Here is a 13,599-nt window from a genome sequence, read left to right on the forward strand (position 1 = left end):
GGGGAAAAATTAGGCCAGTAAAATTTTGATAGCATACATTAAGAACAGAACAAATAATTCTAAATACAGGGCAGCCCTTGTTATCTGTGGGGGGTTCCATTCCTGGTACCCCCAGTGGATACAGAAATCCATGGATGTTCAAATCAGCAGATTTGGGCATGAAAAAGCCTCCAGACCCAACTGCAGCTGTGCTCCAGTTGGGCCTGGAGCACAACTACACAATGAAAAGCATAACTTTTCGTTTTCAGCTGAAAACTGAAGTTGAGCGTTTCAACCCTCAGAAGGCCCGGCAGACCTAACCGGAGCACAGATCCAGTCAAATTCAGAGGGTTACAGGTGACCCACCCCACGGATTCAAAACCAGATGATATTCATATCCATGGATACCAAACCCACAGATACTAAGGGTTTTTAATACAACACTAATTTCTCTCCAAAATAAAACAATGCAATGACTTACTGTCTAACGTCTTTAGAGTAGGAAAATGGAACTCTAGTAGAGATGCTTGGTTCTATGAAAACAAGTTCCACATTTTTTCCACCTTTCCACTTTTAACATGTTTTATAAAAACACATACAGGTTGACCCCTCCTTATCCGTGGGTTTCAGAACTGCGGATTTGACCAAACATGGGTCAGGAGGGTACACCTACCAGGCACAATCTTAAGAGTCTTCTGGTTGCATCCAGGCCTTCTGAGGTTCAGGGAAGCCTTACACAGTCTCTCCAAGCTCAGAAGGCCTGGCCAGAGGCCTTTGACTGAAATCAGAAGTGCTTTTTGGAGGCCTCTTCTGGTTGTGTCTGAAGTTCTGCAAGGACTTACCTATTAGACTGCTATAATGTGGTGTATGAAGAGACACTTTTGGATAAAATTTAGAAACTTATGACACAGCAGCTAGTCTTCACTAAGATGGAGCTAGTTTGTATATATCTAACTGGTATAAAAATCAATAGTGGCTACTGGTTTGTAACATTTCTGGGTTCAATGTTAGATACTGTTTTTGACCTTTAGAGACCCAAACAATTTGGACCAGTATACTTGAAGGACTGCCTTCTTTCATGTAAACTTGTGAGAAATTTGAACTCTATAACTAAGAACTGTCTCTAGATACACCCACTATAAGAAATTAGGTGTTTGATAGCTAGGAAATGGGGCTTTCAGACAGCAATTTGCTTAAATAAAATTATGAGGTGTCTACATCAATGGTTCCCAAATTTTTGAGATGCCCTAGGGGCTGCTGCCCAATTTATACATGCCAAGGAGTGAAACTATAATGGTGACTGGACAGGGCAACAGTGCTTCTCTTTCCACCGCCCCCCCCCACCCCAGTAGCAGGTTGTTTAACTCTTAACACACATGGCCTAATCTGTCCTGTCAGTTTCATAAATCACCAAAATGGTGTCATGACCCCACTGCTGGGTCCCGGACCCACAGTTTGAAAACAGCTGGCCTATATCATTCTTCAGGAATCAAGCTAAAATTTCTTTCTAACAAGGCCTTTAAGTGAATTTGTACTACCTTACATTTGATATGTACTCAGGTTATTTTATGAAGCTTTGGGCGCAATCCTAACCCCTTATGTTAGTGCTTTCCAGCACTGGCATAGCGGTGCCAATGGAACGTGTGCTGCATCCTGCAGTTGGGTGTCACTCACGGAGGCCTCCTCAAAGTGTTTGTTCCCTTACCTCAGAGCTGCATTGTCCTTATGTCAGTGCTGGAACGCACTGACGTAAGGGGCTAGGATTGCGCCCTTTGTCTACAGTTCGGGATTTTACCAGCACAGCTGCTGCCAGTCAGCTCAGTGCTGAAAATACTGAGCTAGATGGAACAATAGTCTCATATGGTATATGGTAATTTCCCATACTCCACAAAAGACGAGTAGTATACAAAATTGTGATATAAATTTCACAATAGTAAACTTACAGTTTACTACATACATTAAAAGCAAAAGAGAACATTTTACTCAAGGACAATAACACAGGTTTTACTGTGTTAAGTTTTTAACAGGGATTTCTATAGGACAGTGTTCTTCAACTTGTGGGTTGAACCTGTGGGTTGAAGAACCTCAATGAGAATTGAGAAGCCTCATTTTGGGGGGTCATGGGCAATCTTTCAGAGCTTGCGCAAGAGAAGGCTTGGATCCGATCCAATAATGGTACTGCCTTATCAAAACTGAATTATTGGTACAATCCTGCACAACCTTTTCTCACTATCTCATCCCACAGCTCCTAAGGCAGGCACTGTTCAGGTTGCTACTCCACAGAGTTGTTGTGAAGATACAAGGGGTAGCGGGAAACGAAGTGGGCAGGGGTGGAGTGGATAGCAACGGGGTTAAGAGTGTACAGATCAGTTTCTGGTCAGGGTGCAGTATCAGCTGTGGTTCCCCAGTCTCATATTTTATTTGTTGGGGTCATGGCACGAAAGGTTGAAGGCCACTGGTCTAGGGTAAAGGTTATGGCAGGAAGATCAAAAAGGATATAATCCTAAACTAACTGACCGGAGAGTAAATTCCATTGAACTTGGTGGTACAGGTATTTCTCCATCTGACGTACATAAGCTTGCACTGTGAATTTTAGCAATTGATACTTTAAAAACTTGTGTTTATTTCTAAAACCTAAAGATAACTTTTTCACAATTCAATGCACAGAGCAAATATGATCAATGAAAGATGCAAGTATAGACAAAAACTTTACTCAATAGCCCATATTTATAATTGTTCAGTTAATAGCAGATTTTGAATCAAGGTATTTTCTAAATTCACTAACTGAGAATAAACCAATTTTCTCCACATAAAGCCAAACAAAGGGAAAAACTCTAAGTCTCTTTCAATGCTAAAATGACTGCAGATTAACCTTAAATCAGATTAAATCAGTCTCTAAATTAGCAACAGCTATATGTACAGCAACATAATGTCTCATTTAAAAGCAACACCACAGAATGGAGGATAGGAAAGGAGAATTCCAGTGACCATTATATATGGAGCCCAAGCAAGAGGGCTAGAGATATCAAACATTGTACATGTCGTTGTTTAGCCGCTACTTTAATGAGTTCAACTTACATTACCAAGACTTTCCTCCACAGCATTAACACTGAACTCCCATTAGCTTTAATCCCCATTGGGTTCCAAGTAAGTAGTACTCCCTACTAAACACTGCACTGAGATGAATACCTATGATAATACATATTTACATACAAAAACTTGTTTCATATACAAAAAAATTCAAGCTGGCATCCATCACAGATTACTTTAGTACAGATGGTGTACAAAAGCAGTTTACATGACACTTGAAACATACAGTACAGACTTAAAAAAAAAATCATGATAGTACATATAATGCAAGGGACAGAGGATGGAGAATTAACTGCCCTTCTGGGAGAAAAGTGGGGTAAAAACCTATTAAATAAATTTGATGAGAGAGTACTGAGAAAAATTAGAGCAACTTTCAAAGAAACAACTATAACACATTTTAGCTGCAAACTCTACTGAAGAGTTTAAAATAAAAAGGCCATAGTATAAAACTGAACAATTTCTACTTCTATACAAGTTTAGTTGCCAACGTTGATATTACAGAAGTGTGCAGAAGTAGTCAATTCAATATTGTTTAAACAATCAAAGCACACTATCTGGAAGTATGATGACTATCCTTAATTTTGTTCTAATAATAAGAATTGCAAACAATTCCTCAGAGAGGGTACTATACACATACTGGTAGCAGCTCCTTGTCTAGATGCATTCTCTCCATGCTGGTGCCGAGGAATGAGAGAGTGTCCTTGGTTCAACACTGCAATGAAACAAATCTCAAAATACTAGATGGCATACAACCACTTTATGCTACACAGTTGTACACCAGTTTAAAGCTTTGCTGCAGCCAATTATCTTGCAAGGATACTTAATCTTCTAAGCCAATAACTGTGACCCTGTGCTGGTTGTAGAATAGCAGAATTGAGGAATATGGCAAGACTTCAATTCTTACTAAGAGAACACCAAAAAAGGAACTGAAACTATGTGGTTTGGGGCTTAACATTTAGCTACAGAAGTAGCTAAAAACAGCCTAGTCATTGCAATTTTTTACTAAGATCTGAGGCTTCACCCTCACTAACTATATGTATTTGCCTCAGATCGCAAAACTGAATACAGTCTGTGTGTGTTTATATGTTATGAAAAACACAGACCTTCCAGTGCATGTTATTCTCGAGAAAGGATCTCTCCGAAGCTATTTGGAAGAGGGGGAGAGAATCCCCAATACAGAATAGAAATACAAATTGTCTTTGTATTTTGTTTCTTAGAATGTACTGAGTTACATGAAGTTATTTAAGAAAAAATGCTTGTTTAGAAACTACATCATAAACAATGGCAAAAATATCTTCTGTGAAAACAGCAGCTATAAATACAGAACTGGAAAAAGCATTCAATATTAGAGTGTGCACTTATAGTTCTAAAATTTGTCATCATTAGACTATAATCTGTATCCAAAATAATGAACTTCATCATACCAAGATAACAGTTGAAGTCCTGAACTGATAGAAAGTTAACAAGACCAGAGTTTTGGACTTTGGGGGAAATCTGAAAGTAGAGTACAGTCTATTCTGGATGAGGCTGCAGTCATGCTTAAAGATCATGTTCACAGCTTGATGTACTATGGGATTTAGCACTTTTCCTGGATTACCAGGGAGCACCTTTTACCAGCTTTGGATATTGAGCCAGCTTGCTCCTCATGGGAATAAAAGTGATTTAACCATTAACACCAATTTCATGCTAATATCCAGGTTAAACTACTCTAATATGGTCTACTTGGGGCCATCTTTGAAAAGTGTTCAGAAACTACAAGTGGCCCAAAATGCAGAAGCAAGAGATTCAGCTGGGTCTTGACACACACAGTACATTGCTCCAATGAAATAACCTGAGAGTCAGTGCAGTTAAGAACTCACTAAAGCCCTAAATGGTTTAGGCCATGGATGTCAAACAGAAACCCCACAGGCCAGATGCAGCCCCCGCAAGTTCTCTATTCGGCCCTTGGGCTCTCCCAGCACCACCATCAGTTGTTCTCAGCTGCTGAGCTGTGCATGATAATTGGACTCTCTCATATCTTGTAAATATGATCAAGATTTGTGTATTTTCTCTGCTGTCATTTGCAGTTAATGAGTTCCTAAGTGAGAAAAAATATGCTTATTTCTGTTCATGACTGGCTTAATTACATCACTTCTGGCCCTTAGTAGGTATCATGAATGTAATTTGGCCTCCTGCATGAAATGACTTTGACACCCCTGGTTTAGGCCAAGTATATCTTCAGAACAACTTTCCATCATATAAACTTGCCTGTACATTTGGATAATTCTCAGAGGCTCTGCTTCATATTCCCCCACTATCCAAGATGGATGTGGGTGGCTACACAAGACAGGACCTCCTCAGTAGAAGGACTAGACCAGCGATTTACAACTTGTGTGCTGTGGCACATTGGTGAGCCATGAAAGGTCCACAGATGTGCCAAAGAGTTTGGAACACAGCAGTCAAAAAATTGCCTATCTATAGAGACAGGAAACAAATGCTAGAGAGACCAGAATTCCCTATTTAAAAGAAGTCTGCTATAAGAAGATTCTGAAAGTGAGGGGGAAGCAACCACTCTTTTTCTCACCATTAGGGTCAAAGACCTCCATGACAAAGCTTCTGGTTTAATTAGCCCTGCATCCCTGTGGAAACATTTGAAAAAAAAGGTACAGACTGATAAAGCCACTTCATTTTTTGAATTGCTTGACTTGATTCAACTGCCTAGAGTCTTAAGATTATAGGGCAACCATTTTCAACTGCTGTGCCGCCAAGAGGAGGGAAGGAAGTTGGCTGGCCCTTGCCCAGGTGCTGCACTCTCGTAAGTGGTGGTGATTATTTGTTGTGAAGGGAAAGAAACTTTGCTTTCCTGCTTCCCTCTTGGGGCAGCAGCAGCTCAGCTGCTCCAAGGGCAAGTAAGAGAAAGCTGGTTGGAGCGAGACTATCTGGTGCTGGCTCTTGCGGCTACATGGGATTGCTCGGTTAGAAAGGAAATCTAGAAGAGCCTCCCAGAAGCTGGAAGTGATATCACAAGAGGCAAAGGCCATAGAGAGGTCAGTGTGCTATGAGCTGAAAAATGTTGAAAACGTTTCACTTGGTCCTGAAATAAATCAGATTTTGTTCTTCAATCATGAGTTTTAAGACGTAACTCACAACCTTACTGTTTAGTATGGTGACAGGAGAAGCAGACTGCTGCTGAACTTTGTTTTTTCTTGACTATTTTAATGTTTAAGTGTCATTCATTAATTTCAGTGCAAGCTGCCATGTAAATCATTTGATGGAGAGGTAGGATATAAATAGTTTAAAACAGAGAACTTGTAGCAGTTTTGCAGATTAAGAGTAATCCTGTATGTTCTTTTCACAAATCCTCCACTATTTTAGTTCAGAGAGAAATGGTTAAGAGAGTGAGTTGGGTGTGAATATGATTAAAGGAACAGGCAGAGTACTTAATCATCAGCAGATTTACATTGCCTTAAAAAAATCTTCAAGTGACAAATTTGGGGAAGTTATTACCAATAATATGTACACATCAGTAAAGCCGTTACACCAAAATTAAAAATGAGCAACCACAATAGCATCAGAGGACCAAGTTCTTATATCTGATCTCCCAAATTTTGAACACCACCCTGCAGATCACTCTGCAAAGCTGTTACACCAAAATTAAAAATGAGCAACCACAATAGCATCAGAGGACCAAGTTCTTATATCTGACCTCCCAAATTTTGAACACCACCCTGCAAATCACCTTGCAATGGGGGACAGTTGAGAAAGGCAGGTGGCTTGGAGATAAACTTCCCACAGAAACAAGTTTCAAAGTCTAGAGACAGTCACAGCCCTTCTATACAGCCCACACAACTATACCTCATATACCAGTTGAATGCATAAAAGGGCCTTAGTGGACCAGCAGGCCACCACAGACATGTTTTGAGGTATCCAGGTCTTAAAAGGGCGTTAGAGGCAATAACCAGCACTTTTAAGATTGAGAAATGAAACAAAAGCAGTAAAACTGTTGTGAAAAGGCAGGCCCCCCTCAAACAGTCCCAGTGAAAGTTTTAGATATTGTGAACCAGCTGAAATTTTGGGTACTTTAAAGGCAGCTGCTCAGTAGTACATCCCGATATAGCTATTAATACTCAACCCATAACTGTATTTGTTTTCTCCAGAAAACTCCAGCTAGTACTAAACCAAACCTGGACACTCTTGGCCAGCATTTCTACCTGAACATCCAGGAACAACAGAAATAAGTCCAAATGTACCCTCCAAAATACAAAACCAAGTTTTCACTGGGAACACAATCCTTTCAAAATAGGCTGAAAACCTATTTCTGGTTCAGCAGTTCTACTAAGCAAGAGCACTTCTGTTTTGTCCAGATTAAGCTTCAGTGAGATAAACAAGAAGGTGGGTTGAGTATCACCTGCATACCGATGACAGTCCCTAGACAGCCTTTTCTACTTCATGCAGATATCAAACATAGGGAATGAGAAAGAAGTTTGTAAGATACGTCAGTGTCACAGGCCAGTGATAAGCAACAGATCCCCAGAACTACATTCTGAAGCCATTGAAAGGACTGGAACCACTGTTGAGGAACCGCCCTCAAGTCCTAATCCAATCACATGTCCCAGAAGAATACTGATTGATGGTACAGGAAGCTGCTGAAAGGTCCAACAGAACCAATATGAATATGCTCCAGTGTAGAGAGTGTGCGCATAGGAAGGACAGTATGCTATGATATCTCCTACCAAAAATAACCTAAAAGGTTTACATCAATTCTGAATTGATTTTAGCATCCCTTGAGGGAACATACACAATATTTTCTTCCAATCAAAATACACCATTGCCTTGTTCAGAACAAGACAGTCAAGAGTAATTAGAAATTGCATATCATATAATCTGATTTTAAGAGTCTATTTTTCACTACACTAAGCAGCTTGCAGTTTCCAAAATGAAGCTTAAGTAGCTTCCATTACAGAAGGTTAATTTAACTGAACACTAGCAGTAGTGTGACTTGAAGAAAGATAATGCAGATACAGCCCAAGCATCAAGCCTCAGCAGAGAGGGAGACAGACAGATTTTGTTTTTTCAGAACTAGGTCATCAGTTATGAGTACATGCACTTTTGGCATTTCAGACATGGCTCTCCTTTCATTGCTCGTAGAACATATTGTGCCAAATTACTACTTCTCAAGAAGTTTATCAAAGAGTCAGTTTTACATCTGACTACGCCACTAAACTTGATACTAGAGGCATATAAAGAAAACTCTGGTCACAATTTATTCCTCTGAAATGTAGCTGATAGCACGCTTCAGATTTTTCTTTGAAAACGAAGTGAAAATCTAGTATGCAAAAATAAAATGTTAGCACAGGGATGCCAAACTCATTTCATACATAGGGTTAGCATTCATAGTGCCTGCTGAGGTTAAGTGACATCATGAAGCAGGAAGTGACATCATTAAGCAAATGATGGCCAAAAATGAGCACTTTGTTCTCACAAATTCAATAGCTGCAAATAACAGAAAATGTGAAAATCTTGTTCATATTTTCAAGATATGAGCAAGCCTAATTATCACAATGGGAGAGTCCAATTATAACAGGGGATGGATAATTTACTTCCGGGGACCACATTCAGCCTATGGGCATTATGTTTAAGACCCCTGTGCTAGCAGGTCCACTAGTCAGTACATCCACTAACTGGTTCTGCCAGAGACCAGATCCAGGGCAGCATCTTGACTGAGACAGCCACCATATTCAGGCGTGATCCAGAAGAGATCACGCCGCTAGTGCCTTCGTTTTCCTCCCGCCCCCATATTTACTGCCTTCTAAAAATGCAGGGAAGCTAGAGGTGGAAGAGAGAATGTAGGAGGGAAGCCAATCTAGCCCTCTACTCCTGTACCCTGTCTCCCCCCCCCCACCCTCTCTGCTTTCTTGACATGGCGGTGAGCAGGGAGGAGGACCTGGTGGAAGCTTGAAGGGGTGCAGGGGATGCAAAAATGGCAGCAGGGAAAGTATGAAAATAAAAATGTATAAGGAGTAAAAAGCACACTGGAGACATGCAGGCTTGGCCAGGCTTGCATGCTACAGTTTGAGGTCTTATCTGGAAAGCAAATGTTTTCACATATGAACCATACATACACTAGATGGTATAGCTACAGAAACAAATCTATGCTGATACACCCCAGGATCTTTAATCTGGGGTCTTTCATCTACTATCCAAAATACACAAACTAGGTTACCCCATTGTTTCAGACAAGAAATTATCACAATACAGAGGGGCATGGGTCTGGCTACACTATTCTCAATCCTTGTGATACCAATGCCCCCAGCTATTTGCTGGACAGCATCTACTAAGGAAACCTACAAGTCACCAAGTCTCCCAAAGAATACTGCTTTGCCAATCATGAATGTAGTTGTTCTAAATGTTACTTTTTCCCACAATGATGGACAAACTATCAGAAATATTATTCAAGATTATTCTACAGCTATTCTGTCTACCAAACTTTTCCACTGCCTCCTCATTCACAATTACTTCAAACTTGAACCAAACTTCTATCTTCAGGTCAACAGCACTGCTACAGAGACTCCCGCAGCTCCACAGTATGCAAACAAATTCATAACAGATTCAGAATGCTTCCTCAGCTCCTGTCCCCAAAAACCTCATCTATACTAGAGATAAACTGATATCTTTTAGGGCAGGAGGTCTGGTCTAGAGGGTAGAGCCTCCCTTAGCCCAAAAATAACATCTGAAAGTTGCCAGTTCAAGGCCACCAACAGTTCCGTGAACGGCGAGACCTTGAAGCAGCTGACAAGCTGAGCTGGGTTATTCCACCTGCTCTTTGGGCATTGGCTGCCCTTCAAGTGAGAGATGAAGGAGCTGCTTGTCAGCCACTGGAGGCACTGGGAGGCAACTGGGGGCCAGAAATGATACCAGACTATGAAAGAGCCTTCTGAAATGTTGTGCGGTTCTTGAAAGATAGAACCTTTCTGTTATTGAAAAAAATCCCTCAGGGGTTTAGAGATAGCCTGCCTATGTAAACCACCTTGAACAGTATATAAATACTATTATTATTATTATTATTATTATTATTATTATTCATCTGGATCTATGGGCAGAAGGCCCTCAAGCAATTCCACCAGGTCTTAAACACTTTTAACCCATCATCATCAACTTCAGCCTGAACTACTCAGTGGACCAGGTTCACTTTCTGGATACTACAGTGCAACTATATAATGAACTTGTTCAATATATTGAAAATCTACTGACCACTACACACATACTTACATGCTTCCAGCTTTCACTCAGAACTCATCACATGACCCATTGTCTATAATCAAGCTAAATTACATGTGTTCCAGTTCAGACAGGAACACACACCTAAAGGGTTTACAAAAATAATATTCTTAAAACAATATTTACTCAAAGTAAAAAAACAGATTGATAGAGACAGGAGACCAGTAGCCAGAAACAACCTACTACAAAATAGACACAGAAGGGAAAAAGAACAGCACTAGTTATCACCTACAACTCCCAGCTAAACCACTCCAACACATAAATGACCTACAGCCCATCTTAGACAATGACACTTCTCTCACAGGTCTTAGTGACAGGCCTGTTTTTACTTACAGACAGTTCTCTAATCTTAAGAGACCAGCAACGGCAAACTATACAGTAGTCTGACAAGAGGGACCAGACACTTGCAATTATATTCTGCTATCTAGTCAGGTATCACCATAACAGGACCCAATATTGTCAGTTATGCTATTAGGGGCCCATTCACTCATTCACTGCACAGGGAGATATGCACTATTATCTATATAGGACAAACAGTCATTATGGAAAAGAACAAATAGACAAAAATTTGACATTAGAAACAGCAACATCTAGAAACCACTCGGAAACATTTCAAACTCCAAAATCCTTCCAACACAGATTGACAATCCTCCAGCAGAAAAATTATAAAGGGGGAAAGATAGACAAAAGGTTGAATTAGAACTTATAGTGAAACTTGACACCAATAACAGGAAAGGGTCTTAATCACAGCTGGGGTTTCTTATCACTTTACAGAGTTAACTGCCTTAGCAAGAAGGAATGCCAGGCTGTATCAAGCTGCAGTACCTGTTGGGGCAAAACGAAGTTGCTGGTGAGCTGATTAGCCACTGCAGTAAGAGTGCATGGGAGTGTGTGAAGGCCAGCCAGCAAAGAATGGAAAAAAAAACCTTGAGGACCTGTCCAGGCTTGATTTATGATGCCTGCTGAGACTTGGTGGCATGCAGCCAGAAAAGTTAATCTACACTGAAGGCAGCATCTGGTGACTGAAGGTTCTGCAAGTCTTTCACAGAACATATCATAAAAATCCCATCGAAAAATGGTGGTTTAGTGTCCAGGGGTCTCTAAACTTTTTGGCCGAAGGGCCACATCAAATATCTGGCACAGTGTAGAGGGCAGGGGAAAAAAGTTAAATATAAAATTTAAATAAATGCATTGGAACTTGAATGAATGGGCTCAAATGTCCTGGATTTCTCCAAGCACCAGTACAGCCCACTAAATAAAGCACACACTTCAATGGACCCATTCCCCCACCCCACAAGCACAACTCCGGTTGTGTTTGGTCAGCTGGGCCAGAGGCTCTCAGGGGATCAGAGGCTGACCATGGGCTGGATAGAGGCTCACCATGGGCCACATCTGGTCCTCAGGCTGGGGTTTGGAGACCCCTGGTTTAGACTAAGTAAACCCCCTTAAATGCTGTCTAAAACAGAGAAAGGCAATATATAAATACTAATGTATGTGTGCATGTATGTACTGTTTGTGAACTGTCATTCTGTTACAAATAAATCTTGTTTCATTTTCTCTTGTAAATTCAGTAAGCTATTTTCATTTTTTTCTTCAGATTTTGGGGGAAGGGGGGTCTGCTGTCTACTGGAAGACAGCTCCTCCATTTCAATCCAAGCATGCACATTCATACACACATTCTCTCTCATTAGAAGGCCAACAGAAAAATCAAAACCTAATTAAAAGTCTCTATTTTGTGATATTTTGTTTAAGTAAATGCACACAAACGAGAAACAGTTTAAATGGGCAGAACTGTCTGCACTGCCATTACACTCACTGTATATACATGTCCCAGAGACAGCACAAAATGGAAGAATTAATCTGCTGCTCCCTCAGTCATATTAGTTCCTGTGTGTCTCTAATAGAGTGATTTTAGCTTTTAAAGAGACATTACCACAGATACTCACATATAAGTTGATCCCACAGATAAGTCGAGGGTAGGCTTTGATTAAAAAATCATGGGATTTTATATGACCCTCAGATCAGTCAGGGGTTAAACTTAGGGAGGTGTCTGAGTCTGACTAATTTTGTCTGATTTTACCCGAGCCAGATCCTGAAAAATAACCTACCAGTAATTGTTACTTAAGAACTGTACAGTCACTAATTTATTAAAAACACAGTATACATACATACACTATTTTTAATACTTTTTTGCTATACTATGTATACAAATATATGTATACATAGTATAGCAAAAACAGTATTAAAAATAGTCTCTAATTTATTAAAAACTATGATCTATCTCATAGATCATAAGATACATTTTTATTCACTAATTTTTAAAATTGTACTCTTAACAACCATTTGTAAACACTATCAGAGTAAGGCCACAATCCCATCCACACTTTCCTGGGAGTAAGCCTCATTGACTTTAATGGGACTTACTTCTGAGTAGACAAGCCTAGTACACTGGGCTCCAAGTACACTGGAAACAGCATACCAGTAGAAACATTAATGAAATCCTCCTTTAAATTGCCTGGTGCCTTAAGCCAAAGGCTCTACGTAAAACACACAACACAGAACACACAACTGGGAGTGTGCAATTCAGTTCACAGTAGAGAGACAAGCAACAAGGAGTGACTGAGCAAGTGCAGCTGCACATAGTTGCACCTGATTTACTTGGAAGTAGACCCTCTGTGAAGGAAGGGCAGTGGCGCCTCCGGGCCTCATGTGGAGTTCCTGGCAGCTACACCTCCTGCCAGCCTGCACCCAGCGGCTCCCCTCATCGTTCCTGGAGCCAGAGGAGCCAGGCATGCGGAGCGGTCACCCAGGCAGACGAAGGGGGCCAATTGCACCTGGGTGGGGGGACTTAGTAGGAGGATGGGCAGCTGTGCCTCCCCCCAGTCTGCACCCAGCTGGTTGCGCCTCGGTGGAGCCCCAGAGGGGGCAGGGCATGTGAGGGCAGCCTACCAGCAATGCTCCCTCGCCTCTCACAGCCCTCCATCTGCACTCCCTGCCACAGTCCCGCTGCCTGCAGGGACAGGGAGCAGAGCTGGCGCGTCCTGGCTACTGCCGCTGCTCGCCGGACCAACAGAGAGCAGGGAGCACTTGGGGAATGAGCTGCGCTGCCCCACAGCTGCAGCCAGCAGGGAGGGAGGCGCTGGGGAGCACCTGGCAGGGAGCAGCACAGGACAATCCCTGCGCACTTCCTGCCCTCCATTGGTCTGGCGGTGGCAGCGGCAGCCAGGACGCCCCCGCTCTGCTCCCTGCACCTGCGGGCGGCAGGACTGTAGC

The 13,599-nt window shown here is 41.5% G+C and overlaps 1 protein-coding gene across 12 annotated transcripts in view; it reads right to left on the reverse strand.

Annotated features, from left to right (window-relative positions):
• The window catches only part of SLC4A7 (solute carrier family 4 member 7), a 117,974-nt gene that overhangs the window by 92,373 nt on the left and 12,002 nt on the right, over window positions 1–13,599 (reverse strand). The window contains exon 1 of one of the 12 annotated variants that reach the window (XM_066627130.1): window positions 3,707–3,785. The exons of the other annotated variants lie outside the window; for them this stretch is intronic. Coding sequence (XP_066483227.1) covers window positions 3,707–3,742 — 36 coding nt within the window. The 5' untranslated portion in view covers window positions 3,743–3,785. Of the gene's footprint in view, window positions 1–3,706; window positions 3,786–13,599 lie in introns of those variants that run through there. 12 annotated transcript variants of the gene reach the window in all.

This window comes from Tiliqua scincoides, chromosome 5 (genome assembly GCF_035046505.1).
Source record: "Tiliqua scincoides isolate rTilSci1 chromosome 5, rTilSci1.hap2, whole genome shotgun sequence".
In the NCBI taxonomy this organism is placed as follows: Eukaryota; Metazoa; Chordata; class Lepidosauria; order Squamata; family Scincidae; genus Tiliqua; species Tiliqua scincoides.